The sequence below is a fragment of the Agelaius tricolor genome, unplaced genomic scaffold, assembly GCF_023055355.1.
Source record: "Agelaius tricolor isolate 1412-34295 unplaced genomic scaffold, bAgeTri1.0.p SCAF_3, whole genome shotgun sequence".
Taxonomy (NCBI): Eukaryota; Metazoa; Chordata; class Aves; order Passeriformes; family Icteridae; genus Agelaius; species Agelaius tricolor.
Window position 1 is genome coordinate 68,398,674 of NW_027269263.1, and position 21,911 is coordinate 68,420,584.

The 21,911-nt window shown below is 41.5% G+C and overlaps 1 protein-coding gene across 3 annotated transcripts in view; it reads right to left on the bottom strand.

Annotated features, from left to right (window-relative positions):
* CHCHD3 (coiled-coil-helix-coiled-coil-helix domain containing 3) overlaps positions 1–21,911 on the bottom strand; it is a 147,333-nt gene that overhangs the window by 109,006 nt on the left and 16,416 nt on the right. For all 3 annotated transcript variants that reach the window (XM_071424193.1, XM_071424192.1, XM_071424194.1), the window contains exon 3: positions 15,893–15,977. In XM_071424193.1, the coding sequence (XP_071280294.1) occupies positions 15,893–15,977 (85 nt within the window). The remainder of the gene's footprint in view (positions 1–15,892; positions 15,978–21,911) is intronic.

The following is a 21,911-nucleotide window of genomic DNA, read 5'->3' on the forward strand; positions in this document are numbered from 1 at the left end:
AAAAAACCTCCAAAAAAACCCAATATAAAGCAACCCCCCCAGCACTAAGATATTTACATTCTTCTTTTTATCAAATTAGATCTTCTTCCTAATCTCTCATTTAAATCTAGATCAAAACACTCAGGTCACCTCAGTCAAAGAAAATGCATTTTACTGTTTGTTTTTTTCCTTCCTTTCCCTTTCCTTGCAGGGTGTTCTACCATAAAAGAAAATGACACTATTTCATGATCAAATTTTTTACAATTTAGGCCAAAAAGGAACTTCTTCATGTCCAACACTGCTTCTGGCAGCACCTTCAAGCAAAAATTTCAACTCTTTTTTTATCAACTCTCACCCTCATTTCTGTGACCAGGATCACACAACGCAACGAGTTAAATTCCTCAAAAAAACTTTAACTTAGGGCAGTTTTTACTCCCAAAACAATATCCTAAACTGCCATCTCAACTGATTGAAATTCAGCAGAGTTTTTAACAAATAAGCGGGATTTTGAAGTCATTTTCATTTATTTGAGTTCCATAATTGGGTGGCTTGTAGGAGCTTAATGAAACAAACATTCTGCAGATCCTGCTGATGGCAAACATTCGCCTGCATCAACCTCCAGTAGGGTTTTTTTTCCTTGGCATTACAAATTCATTTTCCTGGCATTCAGCATGTACCAAATAAAGGCAAACATCAGCTGGATTTACAGTAATAAATGATATTATTATCTATAAGTTATATTAGCTAGGCAAAAGTAAAATAAAAAAATAAAACTTAAAAAAGTGTGTGTGTGTGTATATATATATATATATATATATATATATATATATATATATATATATATATATAAAAACTTGTCACTACTCCAGGAATTCCACAGGAATTTTTCAAGTGGCATTTTTAATTACAGCAGAAATAAAGGCTCAAGTTAATGGTTCTTGTGTTTGAGCACAGAACTCCAGACAACAGAGAGCGTTACACTGATCATTTATACAGAAAGGATGTTAAAAAAGCTGCTGAAGCAGCAGAAAAGGCTGCTGGCTATACATTTTCCCCACACAATTGATATCTTTTTGAATAAAATCCTTCGAAATAATTATGAAATACTGCTTTAAGAAGTGTGGAGTGGCTGATTTAATGAAGTGTGGCATGCAAGGCAATCACTTCTCATGGTGCTATTGGAAAACACACATCAAGCATTAAGAAGCAGCTCCAGTTAAAGTCTGCGTTAACACTTCACAATATTTCATTTCCCAACTGCTTTATAGCACACAACTAACACAAAAAAAGCAACAATTCCTGCCTTTCCCCAGCACTGTCATTGAAAACTTCAACACTCTTAACTTAATGCTGTGAAGAAAATTTATATATCTGTATTTTTTTGTAAGAGGATGGGTAAATCCTGACAAACCAATCACCCAGGATTTAGGGATCTCAGAAGATTTATTCCTGTCAGAGAAGCATAACAAGAATTTGAGTATTTTTGTTATCACATTGTCATATTCAGGCTCCACTGTAAGACAAATTTTGGACTGTTTTAGTCCTGAAGTCACTTTAATCAAAATAATGTTTGCAGTACATTCCACCTCTAAATCAGATTTGGCTCACGTTGAACACAAAAGCCACCACATCACCTCGAGGAGCAATCACACAACAACAAGCAAAAAGAATTCTGGAAGACTATCCCAGATATAAAAAATATATAAATATAAAAAGTTTAAATAGATTTAAAATAGAAATAAATAAAAATATGGATTTTGTTAACTTTGATTTTCTGAGATATGGGCAGGAGGTGCAGAAATCAAATCCATGTGATCAAACCACCCATTCCAACCTCCTCTCCAGCAGAGCTTCAGACCAAAGGGAAAATACTTCACCAAAAAACCATTTCTGCTTCTGCATTCCATCTTTTTAGTCCTATCTTTTTTTTCTGGAAGAGCAGGAAATATGGGATTTTAATGGCATTTGTTATTGTACAGCTTTTCAACTATGAACGTCCTACATGCAAGATTAAGCACAAGAGAATTTACCTGTGAATTTATCAAATATTTCAGTGCATGATCTAAAACAGACTGAAACACTTAACCCACATCCCTTAAAATCAAGTAATAACAACATAGTAACACAAGGCAAAACAAGAGGAAAGATAATTTCTCAATTAAATCACAACCTAAAATTAATAACTGACAACCATCATATAAAGTCAAACAGGGTAAGAGAAGCACAAATATAAAACTGGCTCCACTTTCCAATTAGAAATTAGAATTTGAAACACAGAAATAGAAATTTAAGACCCAAACAAGAAATCATCTCTGAGGGCCAAGGAGTTTTCTGTATCACAAGAAAAACAAAAATACACTCTGAAAAAAAAAAAACTGATAAAACTTTGCTGCACTCCAAGTTGTTTCCATCCTTTTCATATCTAGTTTTTAATTAAGTTCAAGAAAAGCAAATTGTTAATTTTGCCATGTGGATTTATGGCCCAGGATTCTCCTCATGCCCAGCATGACCCCTGTTAGCCACAATAACAAGATGAGTAATTTAATTCTAAATCCACAAGAGTTCCCTCTTTTGTTTACTTCAAAATATCCATTTCTGTTGTTCTTGAAAAACACCTGCAGATGTTAATTAAGGAAAAAGCACCTTTTAATTCAGAGACAACAGCAGCACACTGAGAAAAGCTGAAAAATATTAGTTTTGTGCTTTGATGGCCACTTCACAGTTTATTCTCCATTAATCAAGAATCCACAGAAACCCAAAACTGGCAAACAATACTCTTAGAGAAATGCAGTGATTTGTCATTTCCAACCCTTATTTTCAGATATTGGAAATTTATTACACTATCAAAGCCTAAGAATTTCCTTTTTGCTATTTTTTCAGGGCAGTGATTACTTGCCAGTTGTTTTATCTTTATTACAGTCTCCAAGCTACACAATCTGATGGATCTGTGACGTTCCACCATAAACTCACTCAAGCCTAAAGCATGAACAGTGTCATTTTTCATTACTTCCAAGCAAGCAAAAATCAAAATATTCCCCCTTCCAAAGTCCACTGTCAGGAAAATCATCCTATCCTCTATGAATCAGGGAAAAATGTCATGAGGTATCATTCAATATGGAACCCAAAAACTCACTCCAACTGGAGATGGTGCAATATGAGGAGCATTCATGAGGTTTTCTGCTTTCTTGGACCTCAACAAGCTCCTTAATTGCACCTGATGGACTCAGAGTGTGGGATCTCAGCACATCGTTCCCGATGTCCAGAGATGCCAGGAGAACCCTTGGGGGTCTCGAAAACCCTGGAATGTTGCCAAGAGTGTTTGGTGGCTTGATTTTGATCCATCCACAGAAGTGACAAGAGTTTGAGGACAAGAGAATCACTTTAGAGTGAAAGGTGTAAAAGGGACACATTTAGAGGGTGAAATATAAACTTTGGGGTTTTTGGTACAGGGGGGTTATGGAGACAAGATGGAGGGATCAGGGCGTGTCTCGTCCTTCTTCTTTCTTCTTCTTGTCCTCCATCTCCTGTGGTGATGTTGGCACTTGGGGATTGGTTTATGGTGAAGGTGCACTTGCTAACATGGGTGAAAAGCATTGGAAAATAAAGGTAAATATTGTGTACGTAGATTTTAGTATAAAAAGACATGACCGCCCCGTGGGTGGTCAGAGAGTGCCTGTGACTGCTTGCAGATCAGACCTCTGTTGGGCAGACAGAAAATTTTGCAGATAAGAAATAATAAACAACCTGAAGATCGAAAAGCTGAAGAGTCCAGACTCGTCCTTTGCATCGCGTGCCACCCAAGAACCGCCCTACCCGTGTCAGGGCAGAGACAGACAGACAGACCCGACATCAGAGAAGATCCCAAAATGTTTGGAGCAATGTGTTTAGGGCAGGCTGCAATATTAATGAGAGAGTGATGTCTGTGAGGGCTGAGTTTCAATATTTCATGAGCGGGATGCGCCAAGGAAAGCCGCGGCTGGAAACCGGCGAAGCTGCCCAGGGATTTGAAAGGATGTGAGAGACGTCAGGAAAACATCTCCAAGCTGAGCTGAGCCCTGAGAGGTGTGAAATGGAGATTGCTCTGCCTCCATCTCACCTGTCTGCAAAGTCAGGGAAATTACCTCAAGTTTTTCTGATTTTACAAACACCTAACGAAGGACAGAGAGAGGGAAACAAATTATCTGGGAGGTCAAGGCACAGAAAACACAAAGAAGTTGTTCAAAACTGAAGTTTCTACCACTGCTCGCTCATTAAAAACATTATTCTCCACTCACATAAGACTTTGCACAGCACAAGTGACAGGAGCTGTTCCTAACATTAGTAGCAATGACATTCTTAACAACTGTTCTAAAATTTCACTTTTAAACCTTTCAAATCATGCAAATATTAACAGAAAATATCATTTTTCTGCACATGAAAGCCGTGGTGTCAAAAGGACATTTTGCTTTCAAATTTTTGGTGCTCCTACTGCTCAGCCTGGAGAAAAGGAGGCTCAGGAGGGACCTTGTGGCTCTCCACAACTCCCTGCCAGGAGGGGACAGCCGGGAGAGGATTTGGGATCTAACCCCAAGGAACAGGAACAGGAGGAGAGGGAGCAGCCTCAAGCTGTGCCAGAGGAGGTTTAGCTTGGATATTGGGAAAATTTCTTCATGGAGAGGGTTGTCCAGCCCAGGCACATCTGCCCAGGGAGTGCTGGAGTCCCCATCCCTGGAGGGATTTAAACAACTTGAAGATGTGGCACCTTGGGACATGGTTTAGTGGTGGCTTGGCAGTGCTGGATTAATGGTTGAACTTCATCTTATAGGAATTTCCAGCCTCATAGATTCCATGATTTCAAGATTCCAAATCCAAATCCAAAATGCTGAAGCTTTAAAATCATGGGAATATCTGAACTCAAAAAGGTTCACACATCTCATCAAACCCAGATTTATCATCATTTCATGAGTGCAAAACCAGTCAAATGTGATGACAGAGACCCAAATTGTCCCCACTTTACCCACCAGACCCAGCACCATTAAAACCCTCTGACAAATCCATCACAAGTGACCAGGAGCTCTCACGACTCTGGCACAGGCAGAAGAGGGAAGGGATCACCCTTCTGAGCAGTTATGCTTGAACTTCTCATGATTAAATTTAATGAGAACTCCATCTCTTTATTCCATATCCACTTCTTCCTCAGGGTGACTGCTCCTCCTTAACATTTGCCATACATGAATATAAATTAGCTCTTAACTCAGGATACACAGTGCTGAGAACAGGGAAGTGATTCCAGCACTGATCCCTGAGCTGGCACTGACCTTTTCCCATCCCAGTAACTCCTCCCTCATCTTTGGTCCATCCCAATAAATCCTCCCTCATTTCTGGTCCATCCCACACTGTCACACAACTCCCACACGAGTCTGGGACATGTTCCACAGCAGCAACAAGGAGAGCAGGGGATTCTGTTCCTTCTTTAGGCTGAACTCCTGCCTGGAGTTCTGTGTCCAGCTCTGGGACCCTCAGCAGCAGCAGCACCTGGAGCTGCTGAAGCAAATCTGGAGGAATCCATGGAGCTTCTCCAGGGCTGGAGCCAGGCTGGGAGAGCTGGGAATGTTCCCCTGGAGAAGGGAAGGATCCAGGGCGAGCTTCCAGCACATTGCAGGGCCTGCAGGGGCTCCAGGAGAGCTGCAGAGGGACTGGGGCCAAGGCCTGCAGGGACAGCACCCAGGGAATGGCTCCCAGTGCCAGAGGGCAGCCGGGGATGGGATCTTGGCAATGAGGAATTCCTGGCTGGGCTGGAATTGCCAGAGCAGCTGGGGCTGCCCCTGCATCCCTGCAATGTCCAAGGAAGGATTGGAGCAGCCTGGGATAGGGGAGGTGTCCCTGGAATGAGCTTGGAGGGCCCTTCCCACCCAAACTGCTCTGGGATTCTGCAATTTGGGACACTCAGAATCCATCCCAAGGGATTTTTATGGGAAATGGGGAGAGAAAAGAGAGGAGAAGAGAAGGGAGACCCTTCATGGTTTGCTGAGATTCCAAGTGAAGGCCCTGGGTCCATGAATGTCTTGGGGAGGAGATGGATCCAATGTCAGGCCGGGAGAGCTGGGGATGCTCCCCTGGAGAAGGGAAGGCTCCAGGGAGAGCTTCCAGCACATTGCAGGCCTGAAGGGGCTCCAGGAGAGCTGCAGAGGGACTGGGGCCAAGGCCTGCAGGGACAGCACCCAGGGAATGGCTCCCAGTGCCAGAGGGCAGCCAGGGATGGGATCTTGGCAATGAGGAATTCCTGGCTGGGCTGGGATTGCCAGAGCAGCTGGGGCTGCCCCTGCATCCCTGCAGTGTCCAAGGCCAGGCTGGACACTGGGGCTGGAGCAGCCTGGGACACTGGGAGGTGGCCCTGCTCCTATGGAATGAGATGATCTTGAAGGTCCCTCTCAACCCAAACCATCCCATGATTCTATGATTCCATGATGTCTGTTCTCAAACCCAAGCCAACACTGAAAATATAATTTTAAGGTTATTTTCCACCTTGTCCCACATAACCATCACTGCCTCAGTCACCCTATTTCAAACACCAGACTTGTCACATCACCCAAACTCTCAATCCAAGCCACACCATCCAGCAGAACCCCCTCATTATCCCTCTCCCTTTCCCAGCTGCCTTCCAACCCCAGCCTAATATCTGTCAAAGGAGAAATCCCTGCTAATGACCACGTGGTTTTATGTGCCAGGCCTTGATCAGAAGATCCAAGACTCGTTTCAAATCTCAGTTATTCCTCAACTCACTCCAATTAATTCAATTTACCAACAGCACTTCCATGGACAGCTTGTGAACACTCAGAGCAACAAGGACAGTGACTCTTGTCAGTGGTTGAGTTTTCTTGGAGATTCCTGAGTTGTGGGAGTGTTTTTGGGGCAGTGTTTGGTGTTGGAAGGAGGAGGGGTGAGTAGGAAGGGGGGCAGGTTGTTTGAGGGGATTTTTAATTACACTTCATAAAGCCATTGCTTTTAAAATAGGTGCATTTAGATCAGTATTATATAGAGACAAAATAGATGAGCAAATTCCCACTTTTATGCCTGAGGGACACAGAGAACCTGAGTTAGAATTGTAAAACTGCTTTACATAATTTGTGTATGTTTAGCTAGCCACATAACTCCACTTGAAATTACTTTCCAACTTAATATCCTTCCCCTTGGGATCTGCAACAGCAGTCCTGGAATTATGACAACATTAATTATCCATTAAAATGAAGTGACAGTTAGAAAAATTTTTATTAGTATCATTATTATTATTATTACTATTTTTAAGTGTTTCTCTGCTGCTCATTTGCTGCTTTTCAAAATGAAAGAGCTCAGCAGTTTGAAAGCAAAGGTTTGTTTAAAATTGCCAGGGGGGGAAATAGTTTTCCTCTTTCCTACCTGAATCTGAAACTATGAAGCAGGATTATTTTTGTGGATGCTCTCTCACCAGCTCCAAGTCATTTTCCCATCTCTCCTAGAAATAAACTGATCAAGATGAAGCTCGGTATCCAAGTTGTCAGCTGAGATGGCAGGTTTTAAAATCCATGTGAAAAATAAGCCCTTGAAAATTGGGGTTTATAAAGGCAGGAGTGAATTATAGCTCTGCTTTCTCCAATTTTCACCTCCCATCTCCAAGATTCATCTCTCCATATCCTGAGAGCCAGACATAATGGTATTAATGGAGAATCAGAGCAGGAAACCTTGGAGAGTAACTCTGCCATTGCCAAACACCTTTTTTTCTTCTGAAAACAATGCATTTTTTTACTGAAAACAATAAAACTTCAACAGGCTTCTAAGGCAGTTTGATACTTCCCAACTTGATAAACACTTTGATGCCTCCTTGGCATTTTGCAGGTAAAAATCACACACTAAACTTCCCTGCTTTGAAGAGCTGCCTGCCCAAAAAGGCTCCTGTTGGAACCCTGACTGCTGAAAATTTTAGATTTTCTATACTGACAGACACTGGCCCTCAAGAGAACACTGCATTTGACCTAAAGCTGTAAAAAAAGCTTGCAAAATTGAATGATAAAACTAAAATTATGAGTGTATTGTTTAAATAAAAGTGTATAATATCACCTAATAAAAAACATAAGGTTAAAGTTTTAGAGTATAATAATATATATAAAACAAGATGGAAGTTTTAAAATAAAACTAGTCCTTCTTTACCTTCTTCTTCACCTTCTTCATGAGTTTAAATAATATTGTATAATTAAATAAAAAAATCCCCATTACGAGACACAAGTATTAAGTCTCATATTATTAATTATTAAGTTAAAAGTAAAAATAATTTAAGTATCATTTCTTAATTTATCCTTAAAAAAACCTTATAAAAAATGAAATACATCTCCATTTTAAATTATTAGACTTAAATACTACAGAACACACAAATTATAAAGAGTGCAATATAAATAAGACCTAAGAAACATCTGAATCCAAATCTTTTGCTGAGTGTGAGATCAGACAAGGGAAGTGTCTGCTGAGAGAGGGGGGAGGAACTCAAGGTGGGATGTGAAGCCAAAATCTTCCCAGCCCTGAGGCTGAAGGGGCCCTTTGGCACTCCAAGGGTTTTTGTTTTTTTTTAATTTCAAGTTTCGAAGTTATTATTATAGTTAGGTTCCTCCTAACTATATTATTCTTGTTATTACTATTATTATTAATATTACTACTATTATTGTTGTTGTTGCTGTTATTATTAAAATAATATCGTATCATAAGACTATATAATCTTATATTTAATTATATATTATTATTATTATTATTATTATTATTATTATTATTATTATTATTATTATTATTATTGCTGTTGTTGTTGTTGTTATTATCCTCACACAATCCATTAAATGTTGGTTTTTGGATTTTTTTTCCTTTTGTTGAACTGGGCTTTTTTTCTTTTTTGAGGTTGGGATTGAAGGTATTTGAGACCTTAGTTTGTGGTTAGATTTAGGTGTTTATTATTTTTATTTATGTTATAGTTTTATAGGTAGTGAGTTCTGCAGTTCTTCATTAGTAAGGTACAAAATGATTAACAATCTTTTGTTATAGGGTCTTTTAAGGTTAAATTATTTAATTAAGAAATTATACTTAAATTATTTTCACTTTTAACTTAATAACTATTCACTCGAAGTCTGCAATGCAGATTTTTCTGTCTAATTACAAAATACCACCCAAACCCATGAAGAAGAAGGTGAAGAAGAAGGACCAGCACTGACCTAAAACTTCTATCTTGGCTTTATATCCATTCCTGCATTCTAAACCCTTAAACTCTGGGTTTCCCCCCTGTGATCTCACACACTCCTGTCCAAACTGCACCCCCACAATCCCAGTTCCATCATTCCATTCTGGAAGCTTCTCCAGGCCTCAGGGCAGTGCAGGGTTCTCCTGGGGGTCACAGAAATCTCCAATTCCCAGCAGCCAGAACTCCAAGAAGTTAATTGCTGATTGCCTTTGGGATAATTGGGAACTGAGGGACAGCAGGTTGGTGAGTTCAGCTTCTTTTTTGCCAAGGTTGGTGTTAAATGCCTGAGATGATATTTTTTGTTCAGACTCAGATGTTTGTTAGTTCTTATCCGTGTCAGTCTCACAAACCCTGAGTTCTACTACACCTCACTCTAACAAACTCAAAATGGAGCCCCATCTCTCTCTCTCTCCAAGGCCTTTTAGGGATAAACTGTCCAATTAAGAAATGACACCTAATTATTTTCACTTTTAACCCAATAACCAACCACCCATGCCTGCAATGGGGGCTTTTTAATCCAATGACACAAAACCACCCAAACCCATGGAGAAGAAGGTGAAGAAGAAGGAGCAGCCCTGCCCCAAACCTGCATCTTGCTTTATATCCATTCCTGCATTCTAAACCCTTAAACTCTGAGTTTCCCCCCTGTGATCTCACACACTCCTGTCCAAACTGCACACCCACAATCCCAGTTCCATCATTCCATTCTGGAAGCTTCTCCAGGCCTCAGGGCAGTGCAGGGTTCTCCTGGGGGTCAGTGCCTGGCAGCACAGAAATCTCCAATTCTCAGCAGCCAGAACTCCAACACAAGGAAAAAGGGTTGATTTTAAGTTTTTATAAAACCAGTTTTATAAAATAAAAATCCCCTTGGCATTCCTCGATGTGATTATCAACTGGGATCTCTGGTTTGACCAAACCAGTGCAGCTTCTCTTACCAGGAGATATTAAACTCTTATTTTTGAGCTCTCCTATGTCAAAACAATTATCATCACTTTTACTGCTTTGGAGTATTCCCAGCTTTTCCTCTGACTGCCAGCAGCAGAGAAGATGGAGTTTTCCAGACTCTTTCCCCACTTAATCCAAACAATACCAACAGGTCCCTGTGGCAGAACACAAAATAACAGCTATTTCCTAAAAAGGAATTTTTTGCTCCCCCTGAGGACAATCCTACAGGAAAAAGGAGGTTTCCCAATTCAACATAGTTGATTACTTGGGAAAAAAAAAATATCATTTAGGAGGAAAAGAATGCTTTGAAGAAATTTTCATCACAATTAATTAGCTCCCCATATGAACTAAAGATGCATTAAGATGCTCCTCATATCTTTAACTCACTGAAATATAAAATTAATATTGTAAAGAAATCCATAATTTTATTTTCCCCCTTGTTCTCCACACCTGTGCCAGGAAACTGGAATAAACATGTCATTACACCAGAAATCAATAGGAAGTTTTAGAGTATCCACTAGCACAGAAAGGTCAAGCCCCAGTATTGATTTTAATATAACAATTTTGGTTTGCAGTTTCCCAAAGGTTTCTTGTCCAATACTCTTCTTCATTCTTCTCTCACTTTACATTTCACTGGTGAATTTGTTCTGCACCAACACTCTACCCCAGGTTTACTAAGAGCTCATCATTTATGCAATGTGCTGCTGAGACATGACAAAAAAAAAGGTTGGGGGGAGGCACTCAGAGCATCAATGAAACCCCAGAGTGATGAGCAGTTATCTCCAGACCCTCCTTGAAGCACAACAACAAAACAACAAATAAAAAAATCTCCTGGCTACAACTTTAATAACCCATCACAGAGCAACTCCGTGCACCAGGGCGGAGTCAAAGCTCATTTACAGTTTAAAAAGATTCCTCCAAACAGATGAGGATGGCAAAAACAGAGGCTGCAATCAGTTGTCCAGCTGGTGACAGATAAAATGTCACATCCTCTGGAGCCCAGAGAGCCACAGAGAACAAAACCACAGAGAACAAAACCCCAGCACTTCATTCCCAGGGAATGTGTCTTAGGTTGAAAGATGTGGCTGGGGCTGTGTGTGTTCCATCCCCATCTGTCAGAGCTGGGGCAGTTCTCTCTGTTCATGGGGCAGTTTTTTCTTTATCTCTCCCACAGCCAATCCTCCCTGCAGGAGATCTCTGCTGTCCATGGCCACTGAGTGTCCCTGCAGGGCTGATCCAATCCCAGCATCCCATGGGGAGATGCTGCATTGCCCAGGGGAGGAGCCAAGCATTCCTACCTGGATCCAATCTGAGCCTGGGCACAGCACAGCAGCCTTTGCCCAGTGCATTGCCAGAGGAGCAGCTTCTGCTGCCCTGCATTGCCAGAGGGAGCCCAGGCCCATCTGCAGCAGCCCTGGAGCTGCAGAGGAAAACTCCCCCCTTGTGCAGGACCCCTGCTCCAGCAGAGCCACAGCTGGCACTGCAGGAGGGCTGAGCCCCCATGGGATGGGGCTGTGCCACCCCCTGACACACAGAGGGCAGCTCCTGGTCTCACTCTGACAGTGGGCTGGTTTCTTGTTTGTACTGTTGCATTTGAATTTTTAGTTTTCCTCGTAAATAACTCTTATTCCTATTCCCATATCTTTGCCTGAGAGCCCCTTCATTTCAAATTTATAACAATTCAGAGGGAGGGGGTTTGCATTTTCCATTTCAGGGGAGGCTCCTGCCTTCCTTAGCAGACACCTGGCTTTTCAAACCCAGACACAACGCTCAATGAGCTCTCGTCTGCATTACTCAAGGAAAGGATTTTTTAAGAGAAAAGTTACCCAAGTTTGACCACCTGCTCACAGGTGATGAGATGGCAGATACACACAAAAAACTCAGTTATCAAAAGCCACCAGAGAATCCTGGAATGGTTTGAGTGGGAAGGAGCTTAAAGCCCCTCCAGTGCCACCCCTGCCATGGCAGGGACACCTCCCAGTGTCCCAGGCTGCTCCAGCCCCAGTGTCCAGCCTGGCCTTGGACATTGCAGGGATGCAGGGGCAGCCCCAGCTGCTCTGGCAATCCCAGCCCAGCCAGGAATTCCTCATTGCCAAGATCCCATCCCTGGCTGCCCTCTGGCACTGGGAGCCATTCCCTGGGTGCTGTCCCTGCAGGCCTTGGCCCCAGTCCCTCTGCAGCTCTCCTGGAGCCCCTGCAATGTGCTGGAAGCTCTCCCTGGAGCCTTCTCCTCTCCTCCTCTGTCATACCTTAAACACTTCTAGAGCAGAGCTGGCAGCAGAATTACTGCAGGGCCACCAAAACAAACCAAAGTCTATTTTTAAGCCTTTTCCTGCCTTAAAATTCCTCCTTCCAGCAGGAGTTTTCCTCTAAGAAAGAAGCCCTGGAATCAGAGCACGTCACAGGACATTCCCATCCAAAGTGCAGGGACAGATTTCTGGCACACCAACACCATTCCAGGGATGAATGTACTGAAGATTGAAGGCACTGCCATGCCACAGCAGCTTGCAAAACCACCTCAGTCTACATATAATTAATATTTGCCCTGTGCCAAATCATATTGAAAAAGTGGAAGCTGGGAAACACTCACCAAGCAAGAAACTGAACCCCGCCCAAATATCATTAGCCTCAGCTAAATGATTAGCAAAATAAAAAGTCTGAAATTTCTCTGATTTTCAGGGGTGGAAAAAAAGGCAAGTCATCATTCAGGAACGTTCAATTTCCATGGGAAATCACATCCATCACTTGCCTCTGAAGCAGTGGTTTGTATATTTTAGTGGAGGAATCCAGCACTCTGATGAGCTTGGCAGTATCTAAAATTTTATCATTATGCTGATGATAGAAGTTGTTCTTTTTGCTGCCTCAAAATACTTTTTACTTTGCCTGCACTTTTCATTTAAAGCAAACTTGAAAAACAGATTTACTGAGCACCATCAGTATGGTGGAGCCCAACAAATGAACAGCTTTGTATCCAAGGACAAAGTTAATGGATGGAGTGGATAAATTCTGCTCTCTGATGGGAGAAGGAAATTTAGTTATTTCCCCAATGCCTGTTCTCAAAGCCATGACATTAAAAATTTCCTCATTTTCTAGGGAAATTAGAAAAAAATGCTAAACATTTGCTGAGCTTGTCTAGAATAAGCAGAGAAAAGGCAAAATTGAAATTATCACCCACTGGTTCCATTGAGTTGTGTGGATTTCTCTTATTTATTATTCAGAATTCTTCTCTTAATTATCATTTATTACCTGTCACCACTGTCAGGTTTAAGTTTTTGTGTCCATCCTCTCATTTTTATGTTCCCTTGAGTATCACCCTAAGACTGCAGCTCTGCCACATTAACTGCTCCCAGTTACTGTTGCAAACTCTACAAATTCTGTTGTAAATCAATGATCAGCAATTTTCTAAATGAACTTTCCAAAATGAAAACACTTTCCAGATGAAACATTTCAAAATGTTAAAAAACCCAAAGTGAGGAACAACAGTTGGGAAGAGTAAAGTGGAATCAATGCAGAATTTTGGAAATATATTCTAGGGTGGGTCTAAATCATTATTTTATTAATTATTCCAAGTCCTGTTAAATAGAAGCTGTAATTCATATATTGTTAGAGAGTTGATGGCATTAAAATACAATTTAAGAGTCATTCTTCAGCTCTAATCCCCAAAATAAGCACAGATTGTAACTTTATATAGCAGCCCATCTGTACTGTGGAGGGATGTGTGAATAAATAATTTAGCTGGAAGTTCAAATTAAGATTTCTTCCCTTCACAGTCTGAAATGAGTAAAAGACATTTTGCAATCCAACCCAAATGTGCTCATCCACTGCTCACAGAACAGCACCAAAATCAGCTATTAGGCAGTTGGAATCAGACAAACAAACAGCCCAAAGTTTCAGATATTTTTTATGTTGAAATGTTATTTCATTGAAATATTGGGGAAAAAACCCTGGTTTAGAGAAAGAAGTGAGAATATAAATATGTAAAATATACCATTCATGGTAAAACAATCCATGAGATGAATATGGAGGTAAAAAAGTTAATTTTTATGTTACATCCCAACAGGATTTCTCTTAAAATTAGCAGGTTATGAAATGAAATTGTTAATAAATCACAAGTGCAAGGTCAAGAAGCTTAACTGTAGAGCTGAGGGTTTTGTTCTGTTTTCCAAAACAGCATCAATGTGTTTGGATTTATATCACAAATTACTACAGCTTATATTCCGTGTTTCTATTAGCTGGAACATTCTGCACATGAAAGACAAAAGAATTTACCTGAATAATGTGAGTTTCTTGAATGCTTTTAAAACACAAACCTCCACCAGAATTCAGCCCATAAAGACTTTAAGTTTTACTTATAGAAAAACATCTGCATCTTTTACAGTTGTTTCATCCAAGACAAAAAAACCTCTATGCTCTGTTAAAACCAGATTTTTATAATTGCAAATACTGTGTAAAAATGATAATAAAACAACCAAAAACAATGAATTAAATAAATCAGAACTGGAAAAGAATTGAAGCTGTTAACAAATTTTGATCTTTTTCCTTTCTTTATCATCATCATCATCAATTTACTTTGATATTTTACCCCATCTGCTCCCTCCTTTTCACAGACCAAGGCACAACCCCTGCAAGGAGAATTCTGGAAGGTACTGGAAGTGTCACATTAGAAAATGCTGAAGTTGCAAAACAAATATTTCCAGATTTTAATCCCATTTAGCTGAAGTCTTGAGCATTCAAAAAGCTCCAAAATAACCCAAGTTTTCCTCCCAAAGCCCAGTTGAGGAGAGGGGGGATTTCACTGGAAGTTATTGATTTCCTTTATTGCTGATGCAAAAAAAAACAGAAAAGCCTGATTTTTTTTTTTCCCTGGGACATTAATACAGTCCTATCTAATTATATACTCCATCAACCTAACTCAATTAAATAACAGAATGCTGGGTAGGAAACAACTGAGATCTATGCAGACAGTTGAAGTAGTACTAATTACAGCCTAATTTTTTTTAATCCATCATAATGAGCCTTTCTTCCCATTCTCAGTGGAGGACAGTGTGGAATATTTGTATTTGTACTGAGTGTGTTTGTGTTATCTATTTACAACAATCGCTGAAAGGAGAAATCAACACAGAAGTTCAGCAGATACCAAATTTTCTATATTTAAAGAGGAATTTTTAATTATTAATAATGGCTCTGATCAGGCTTTCAGAATCACTGCAACCTCTAAGAATAAAACATGCCTAAGAAAGGAATGTTTCAATATACAGAAAGGAACCAAAAGAGTTTTACTGGTGTGAACTGGTTTAATACAGTATTTTACATATTTAAAGTACCTCAAAACATCCTGGGCATTCCAGAATTCCCAGAAATCTCCAGAATTCCCATTTCAAGGTACTTTTGCTCAAGCCCTGGGGTCACAGGGACCCCACCCTGCTCTGTCTGTGCAGCTCAAAGTGATTATTTGGGCTCCAGAGAAATCAGCAAAATTGAGCTTAAAAGGCAGCAAAAAAAGCCAAGCTCCAGAGGTCAAAGGGGATTTAGAGCAACAGTTTGGATCAGCTCTTACAAGGAAATTCCAGCTCATTTGTTGTTGAACATGGATTTAATATCCAAACCTGCTGCAGCCCCCTGAGCCCTCACAGGCAGTTTGTGCACAAAATTCAGTTATTTCCAGTAAGCAGATAAATAAAATAAAAGCATTAAAGGCAAGCTTGTTTGAAATATTGTTATTATTAATGAACCAACCTTCTCTTCTGAGCTTCAGAGTCTCTCCTGGCTCGTTCCAGTGCCAGTTCCTCAGCTATTCTTTTCTTCAGCTCTTCATCACTAACTGCAATTAAAAGAAAATTCAGTGAAATGTTAACAGAACACAACTCATCCCCAATTACAGAAACAACTGCATAATACAGTGCCCTCAATTGTTTATTTGCTTTTTTTTCCTCAGAGCAGTTGGAGTTGCTTTCTTGTGGTTTAACCATCTTTGAAATTTTAGCACACCAGTGAGCCTTTAAAAAACTTTCTTATTAAACAGCTTTTCAATTAGTGCAATCTCTCAAAAATTAAACAACATGGACTGTACATTAAATTAAATATTTTCTTCAGAAATATGGCTTTGTAAAGTAAAACTATGGGGATGACAGAGAGACATAAACAGTAAAGTCATAAAATGAAGCTTTTTATTCATATAGAACCAAAATAAGTATCTTTGTGTAACAAATCAAGTATTATCAGATGCATTTTACACAACAAAGCTCTTACAACATCCTAAATATGCATATCTCTAGATCCTAGAGAAAGATTTTGCCCCAAATTCTCCTGATTTTAATCAAGATCTGGAAAGAACATTTCCTTCACTTAGATTCAGTCAGATAAATCAGTGAAACTCTGGTAAACAACAAAAAAACCAGGGAAGCAACTTCTTCAAGAATACAAACAGAGGGAGAAAAGAGGGAGAGCCACCAATCCTGCAAGGCTGAAAGACATCTCCAAAACCACCAAAATCCAGCTTAATCCTAATCCTGCCTGGAATAAAGCCCAACCTACACCAAACTGAAGCTGTGCCATGCTCTGGATTTCCAGAAAATTCCCTCACTCCCGCCTCAGATCCCCCTCCATGGAAGCCCAGAGCTCCAGGGTGGGATCCCACCCCACAACACCCAGGAAAACAGAACTGCTGAACCCCAAAAAGGGCCATAAAAACCCTGCACAGGAAAATCAAGCCCAGGGAAATTCAAATTCATTTTTAGGCTCTGGAGAGTCTCTGTGACCTCATGTCCAGGAGCTGGGTTTATCTGCAAAGATTATCCAAAATCATTATCCCACATTTCTGTTCTAGTTCAGCCTCCCTGCAATTCTGCTCATGCTAAAGCAGCCTCACAAAAGGGTTTTATGAATGAATGAAGCAGCTTCATCAATTTTATGGGAGTTTTGGCCAACTAATCCAGTTAGAAATATCTTTGGAAAAGCAGCAGGAATCGATATCCATCGTGCCAGGCCCAGGAAATGCTGAGATCACAGAAACAGAGGGAAAAGTGGGGGGAAAATTCTAAATTACCAGTGAGACCCCAGCCTAAAAAATATTTTAAAATTAAAATTCCAAGGGAAATATGAACCTTTCCACAGATCTCTAGCAAAAAGCTGGGTGAAAAAGGAAACCCCCATTTTATTGGGATTACCTTGATTGACATAACATTAATTATCATTAACTATTAACAAACATTACTATTACAAACATTAATTATCTTGTTCACCAGCATCTACAGAATGAAATTTATGGTTCTGATGTACAAAAATGAGTACAAGAACTCCAACAGACCAGAGGATGGTTTATGTCATAATGAGGAGGGATTCAGGCAGCAGCCAATAAAGACATTTGACCTGAACAATCAATTAGGCTGCCCATCGATCAGGCAAATACTAATAGGGAATAAAAGTGGAGCTATAGATCATTCAATGGAATTATTGTAAGATGTAATTGGGTAGCTCCCAAATGGGAGCTTTATGATGTTTCAGTTACAAAAAAAAAAAAATTAAAAATTGTAGTTCTACAAGGAGGAGGGATTTGTTCTAGGGGAAAAAGCATTTAAAAAAAGAAAAGGGAATTTCTTTGAGAGAGGATCAGGAAAAGAGTGTTTAACATTAAATGTTAAATAACATTTCTGATGGCCATCTCTGCTCACACAACAGGGCATTAAAAACATAGAGCTGACCACTGAAATACTAGCTAATATTAAACCTGGGGGGTGCAAGTCTGCTAAAATATTAATATATTAATATTATTCTATTAAACATTAAATTATTATTGCATAGCCATTCCCACCACAACCCCCTTTAACATTAGAAGTTTCTCAGGATGCTGAAACCAGTGGCAGCTTCATCCCAGAGCAAAGTGGGAAGATTTTCAGGTACATTTACAAGGTCACACCTGCACCCCAGGGCTTCCCCTGCTCCTCCAGGAGGACAAACCAAAGTGTGAGGTGAGTGTGAGAGTGCACAGCTCCCATCACAAACCCATCTGTGAGCTGGGCAGTGAAGGGAACACATTCCAAACACCAGGAACAGCTGCTCTGGCCCCTCAGCACAGCCAGGGACGGGTGTTTGATGGGCAGAGTTCTCCTGGGATAATGGGGATGGAAAAACACTGGGATAATGGGGATGGGCACCCCAAAGAGACTGCAGAGATGCCTTGAGAAGGCTGAGCTGGAACAGAGGCTGGGCAGAGTTCCAGGATAAAGCAGGGATTTATTCCAAGCATCTCCTCCATGGATGCACCTTGGGCAGATTCACAGAATTCCCAGAATCCCTGGCTTGGGAGAGACCTTCAAGGCCACGGAGTCCAGCCCAGCCCCTGGCACCCAGTGCCACATCCAGGCTGTCAAACACACCCAGGGCTGGGGACTGCACCACCTCCCCGGGCAGCCATTGCAGAACTTGATCCCCCTTGCTGGAAAAGCTTTTTCCTGCTCTCCAGCCTGGATTTCCCTTGGCTCAGCTCGAGGCTGTGTGCTCTGGTTGTGTCAGTGCTGCTGGAGAAAGAGCCCAAGGGCAGCTGAGCACAGGCACCTTTCAGGAGCTGCAGAGAGCGATGGGGGCAGCCCTGAGTCTCCTTTGCTGCAGGCTGAGCACCCCCAGCTCCCTCAGGGGCTCCTCTCAGGCTTTGTGTTCCCAGCCCCTCTCCAGCCTCGCTGCCCCTCTGGATGCACTCAAGGGTTCAAGATGAACCAAAATGGCCCCAAAATGCACCAGCGCTCCCGGGGTCTCTCCCTGGGATCAGTTCTGCTCCATTTGCATCTTGCAGTTCATTGTCCCACCCCAGCTTCAGCCCCTGCAGTCCCACCCTGCTTGTTTTTCTCTCTCCAGCCCACGGGGTTTGTGCTCCTGGGCTGAGATTTGGGTCATTTGTCCTTGGGGCCCAGCTGGAGCAGGAATTGTTTTGTCTCCCTGCTCTGTGCACAGAGCTCACCATCCCATAATATGAAGCTCAGAACTGCACACCAAAGCAGCTCAGAATGTGAAAAATATAAAAGCCAAACCTGAGGCATCAGCACAGTGCTCTGAGAGGCACCAAAGTGCTCCCAGACACAGAATGTTTGTGCTGGGTTTGTGTGGGCAGGGTTTGGGGTTGGGGGCGGTTTCTGGGAGCTCCCGCCACATCCAGAGCCAATTCCAGGATGGACCCACCAGGCTGGGCCAGCCAGGAATGGTGGTGATGCCTCTGGGATAACGGATTTTAAAAGAAAGAAAAAGTATTGTGCAGCTGGACAGAGCAGAATGGAGCGAGAATATGAGAGGAACCCCCTGCAGAAACCCAGGAGCTGCTCCAGAGCTGACATTCCCAGGAGATTCCATGGGAATTCCATTAAATTTATTTTCTCTCCCCTCCCAGCTGTGGAGGGCACTGAGGGAGAAGCTTTGGTGGGAGTCTGGATCCACACAGGGTCAACAGTGATAAAATCCAGCAAGCTCCTGCCAGGATCTGGGCAGACCAAGCAGGGACTGTCCAGGCACAAGGAACTTTTGCCATTTTGGTGGCCTCTGGGAAACAGCACCCTGACTTTTCTTATTTGTCCACTAATTCTTCAGGCAAAGTTTGAAGGACAATTTCTTCCTAAAATCAAACTTAAACCCATCCTCCTTCAGCTTAAGGCCATTCCTCCTTGTCCTGTGCCCTTGTGGAAAAGCAGATTTCAACACTTTTCCATTCAGTCTGCTCCAGAGCCCAACATTCCATCCATCCAACATCCTTTGGCAAACCTGAGAAAGGCTTATCCCACCATCTTTTTAAACTGCCACAAGCCCTGATTTCTACTAAAAATATATTTATAAGGAGTTTACAAAGCCATTTGCTTAACCCTTTGTATGAATGTGCCAAGCCATTTGCTTAACCCTTTGTATGAGTGTGCCAAGCCATTTGCTTAACCGTTTGTATTTATTTTTATAAATATTTATTGAATATTTATTCAATATTTAATTTTTATTAATCTGAAGCCCACTTGTGCTTCAAAATCAGACAAATAAAGAACCAGAAAACCAAGATATTCCACAGGATCCAAAAGGTTTTTGGGTACTTGCAAGGACAACTGACAGAGGAGCAAAAGGGACTGAAGCACTTCTCACTCCCCATCAGTTCCTGATGTTTCAGATGCATAAAATGTGCTTTGCTTTGGAATTCCAAAGGCCACCCATGAGCAGGATGGGAGCAAAGCTTCACATGATGCCAATTCTTGAGGAACCATCAGCAGTTTTCTCCTCCACATCTACAACAGCTTGGCACAGAAAGATTTTTACAACTCTTGAAGTATTTTACTCCAACTCCTCAGCCTTTGTTTATCACAAGATCCAAATCCATACCTTTTTCCTCTCTCTCTAAAGCAGCAAAGAAACAATCAGCAGGATGGCAGGATTACACCCCGAGCAGTAAACAACAAACCTCAGGGAAAGCAGACACCTGCAGCCTCAGAAATGTTAGCCTGAGAAATCAGCAATGTGAGATGAACAAATTATTCAAATAACTTCCAGCCTGCAGAGCTGGGAATCTGCCCATTAGCCCTACATTTGGAAAAAAAAAAACATTAATGCAAACAGCATTTAGTGGCAGGCACCTTCACTAAATTCTCTGGAAAGGGCAGGTGCATTAAGTTATTAATGAAGAGACACTTAGCTTTGGTACAATCAAATGTCTTTTAGAAAATACTTAGCTAGGTAATGTTCAGATAATGAATTAAAACAAGAAAACACCACACAAAAAATGCCCAAGTTCTGTTTTTCCTTCTAGTTAAGCTTGGCTATTTAAAAGAAAAAGGCTGTCCAGTGTACAGGACACTGGGAGGTTGTTCCAAGTTCTCCACATAATCTTTGTTTCTTCTCCAGGTTGAACAGCCCCAACTTTCTCAGCCTCTCTTTGTAGGAGAGGTGCCCCAGTCCCTTTATTAAATTTGTGCCCTCCTCTGGACTTATCCAACAGAAGTTGGATCATTTGTCCTTGGTCCCCAGCTGGAGAAGGAATTGTTTTGGCTCCCTGCTCTGGGAAGAGAGTTCACCATCCCATAATATGAAGCTCTGGGGGTGGTTTCTGGAAGATTCCTCCAGAAGGAAGAAGGTTAAAGGGAAAGAGAGGGTGTAAAGAATTAAAGAATATGAAATGTTAGTCAGAAATGAGGCACCTCCACCGTGTTCAATCAGCCACACCCCAAGCCAGGATAAACTTTGCTAAAATCCCTTTCACTTGCACCAAAATTCATGGACTTAACCCAACAATCCCTTTGGAACACTCCCCAAACAGAGAACACAGCTCCAAGGTACCTCCCAACCATGGGAAAACTCCTTTTTGTGCTGCAAAAACCACATCCCAGTGAATTCCTGCAGTTTCTGCCTTTCCCCTCTGGCACTGAAAACCAACATCTGGGCAGTCAAACCAGGGATCCATCCAAGGGGAAGTTCTCCCATCCCTCGAAGTAGGAATATGAAAACCAACATCTGGGCAGTCAAACCATGGATCCATCCAAGGGAAAGTTCTCCCATCCCTTGAAGTAGGATTATGAAAACCAACATCAGGGCAGTCAAACCATGGATCCATCCAAGGGAAAGTTCTCCCATCCCTTGAAGTAGGAATATGAAAACCAACATCTGGGCAGTCAAACCATGGATCCATCCAAGGGAAGTTCTCCCATCCCTCGAAGTAGGAATATGAAAACCAACATCTGGGCAGTCAAACCAGGGATCCATCCAAGGGAAAGTTCTCCCATCCCTTGAAGTAGGAATATGA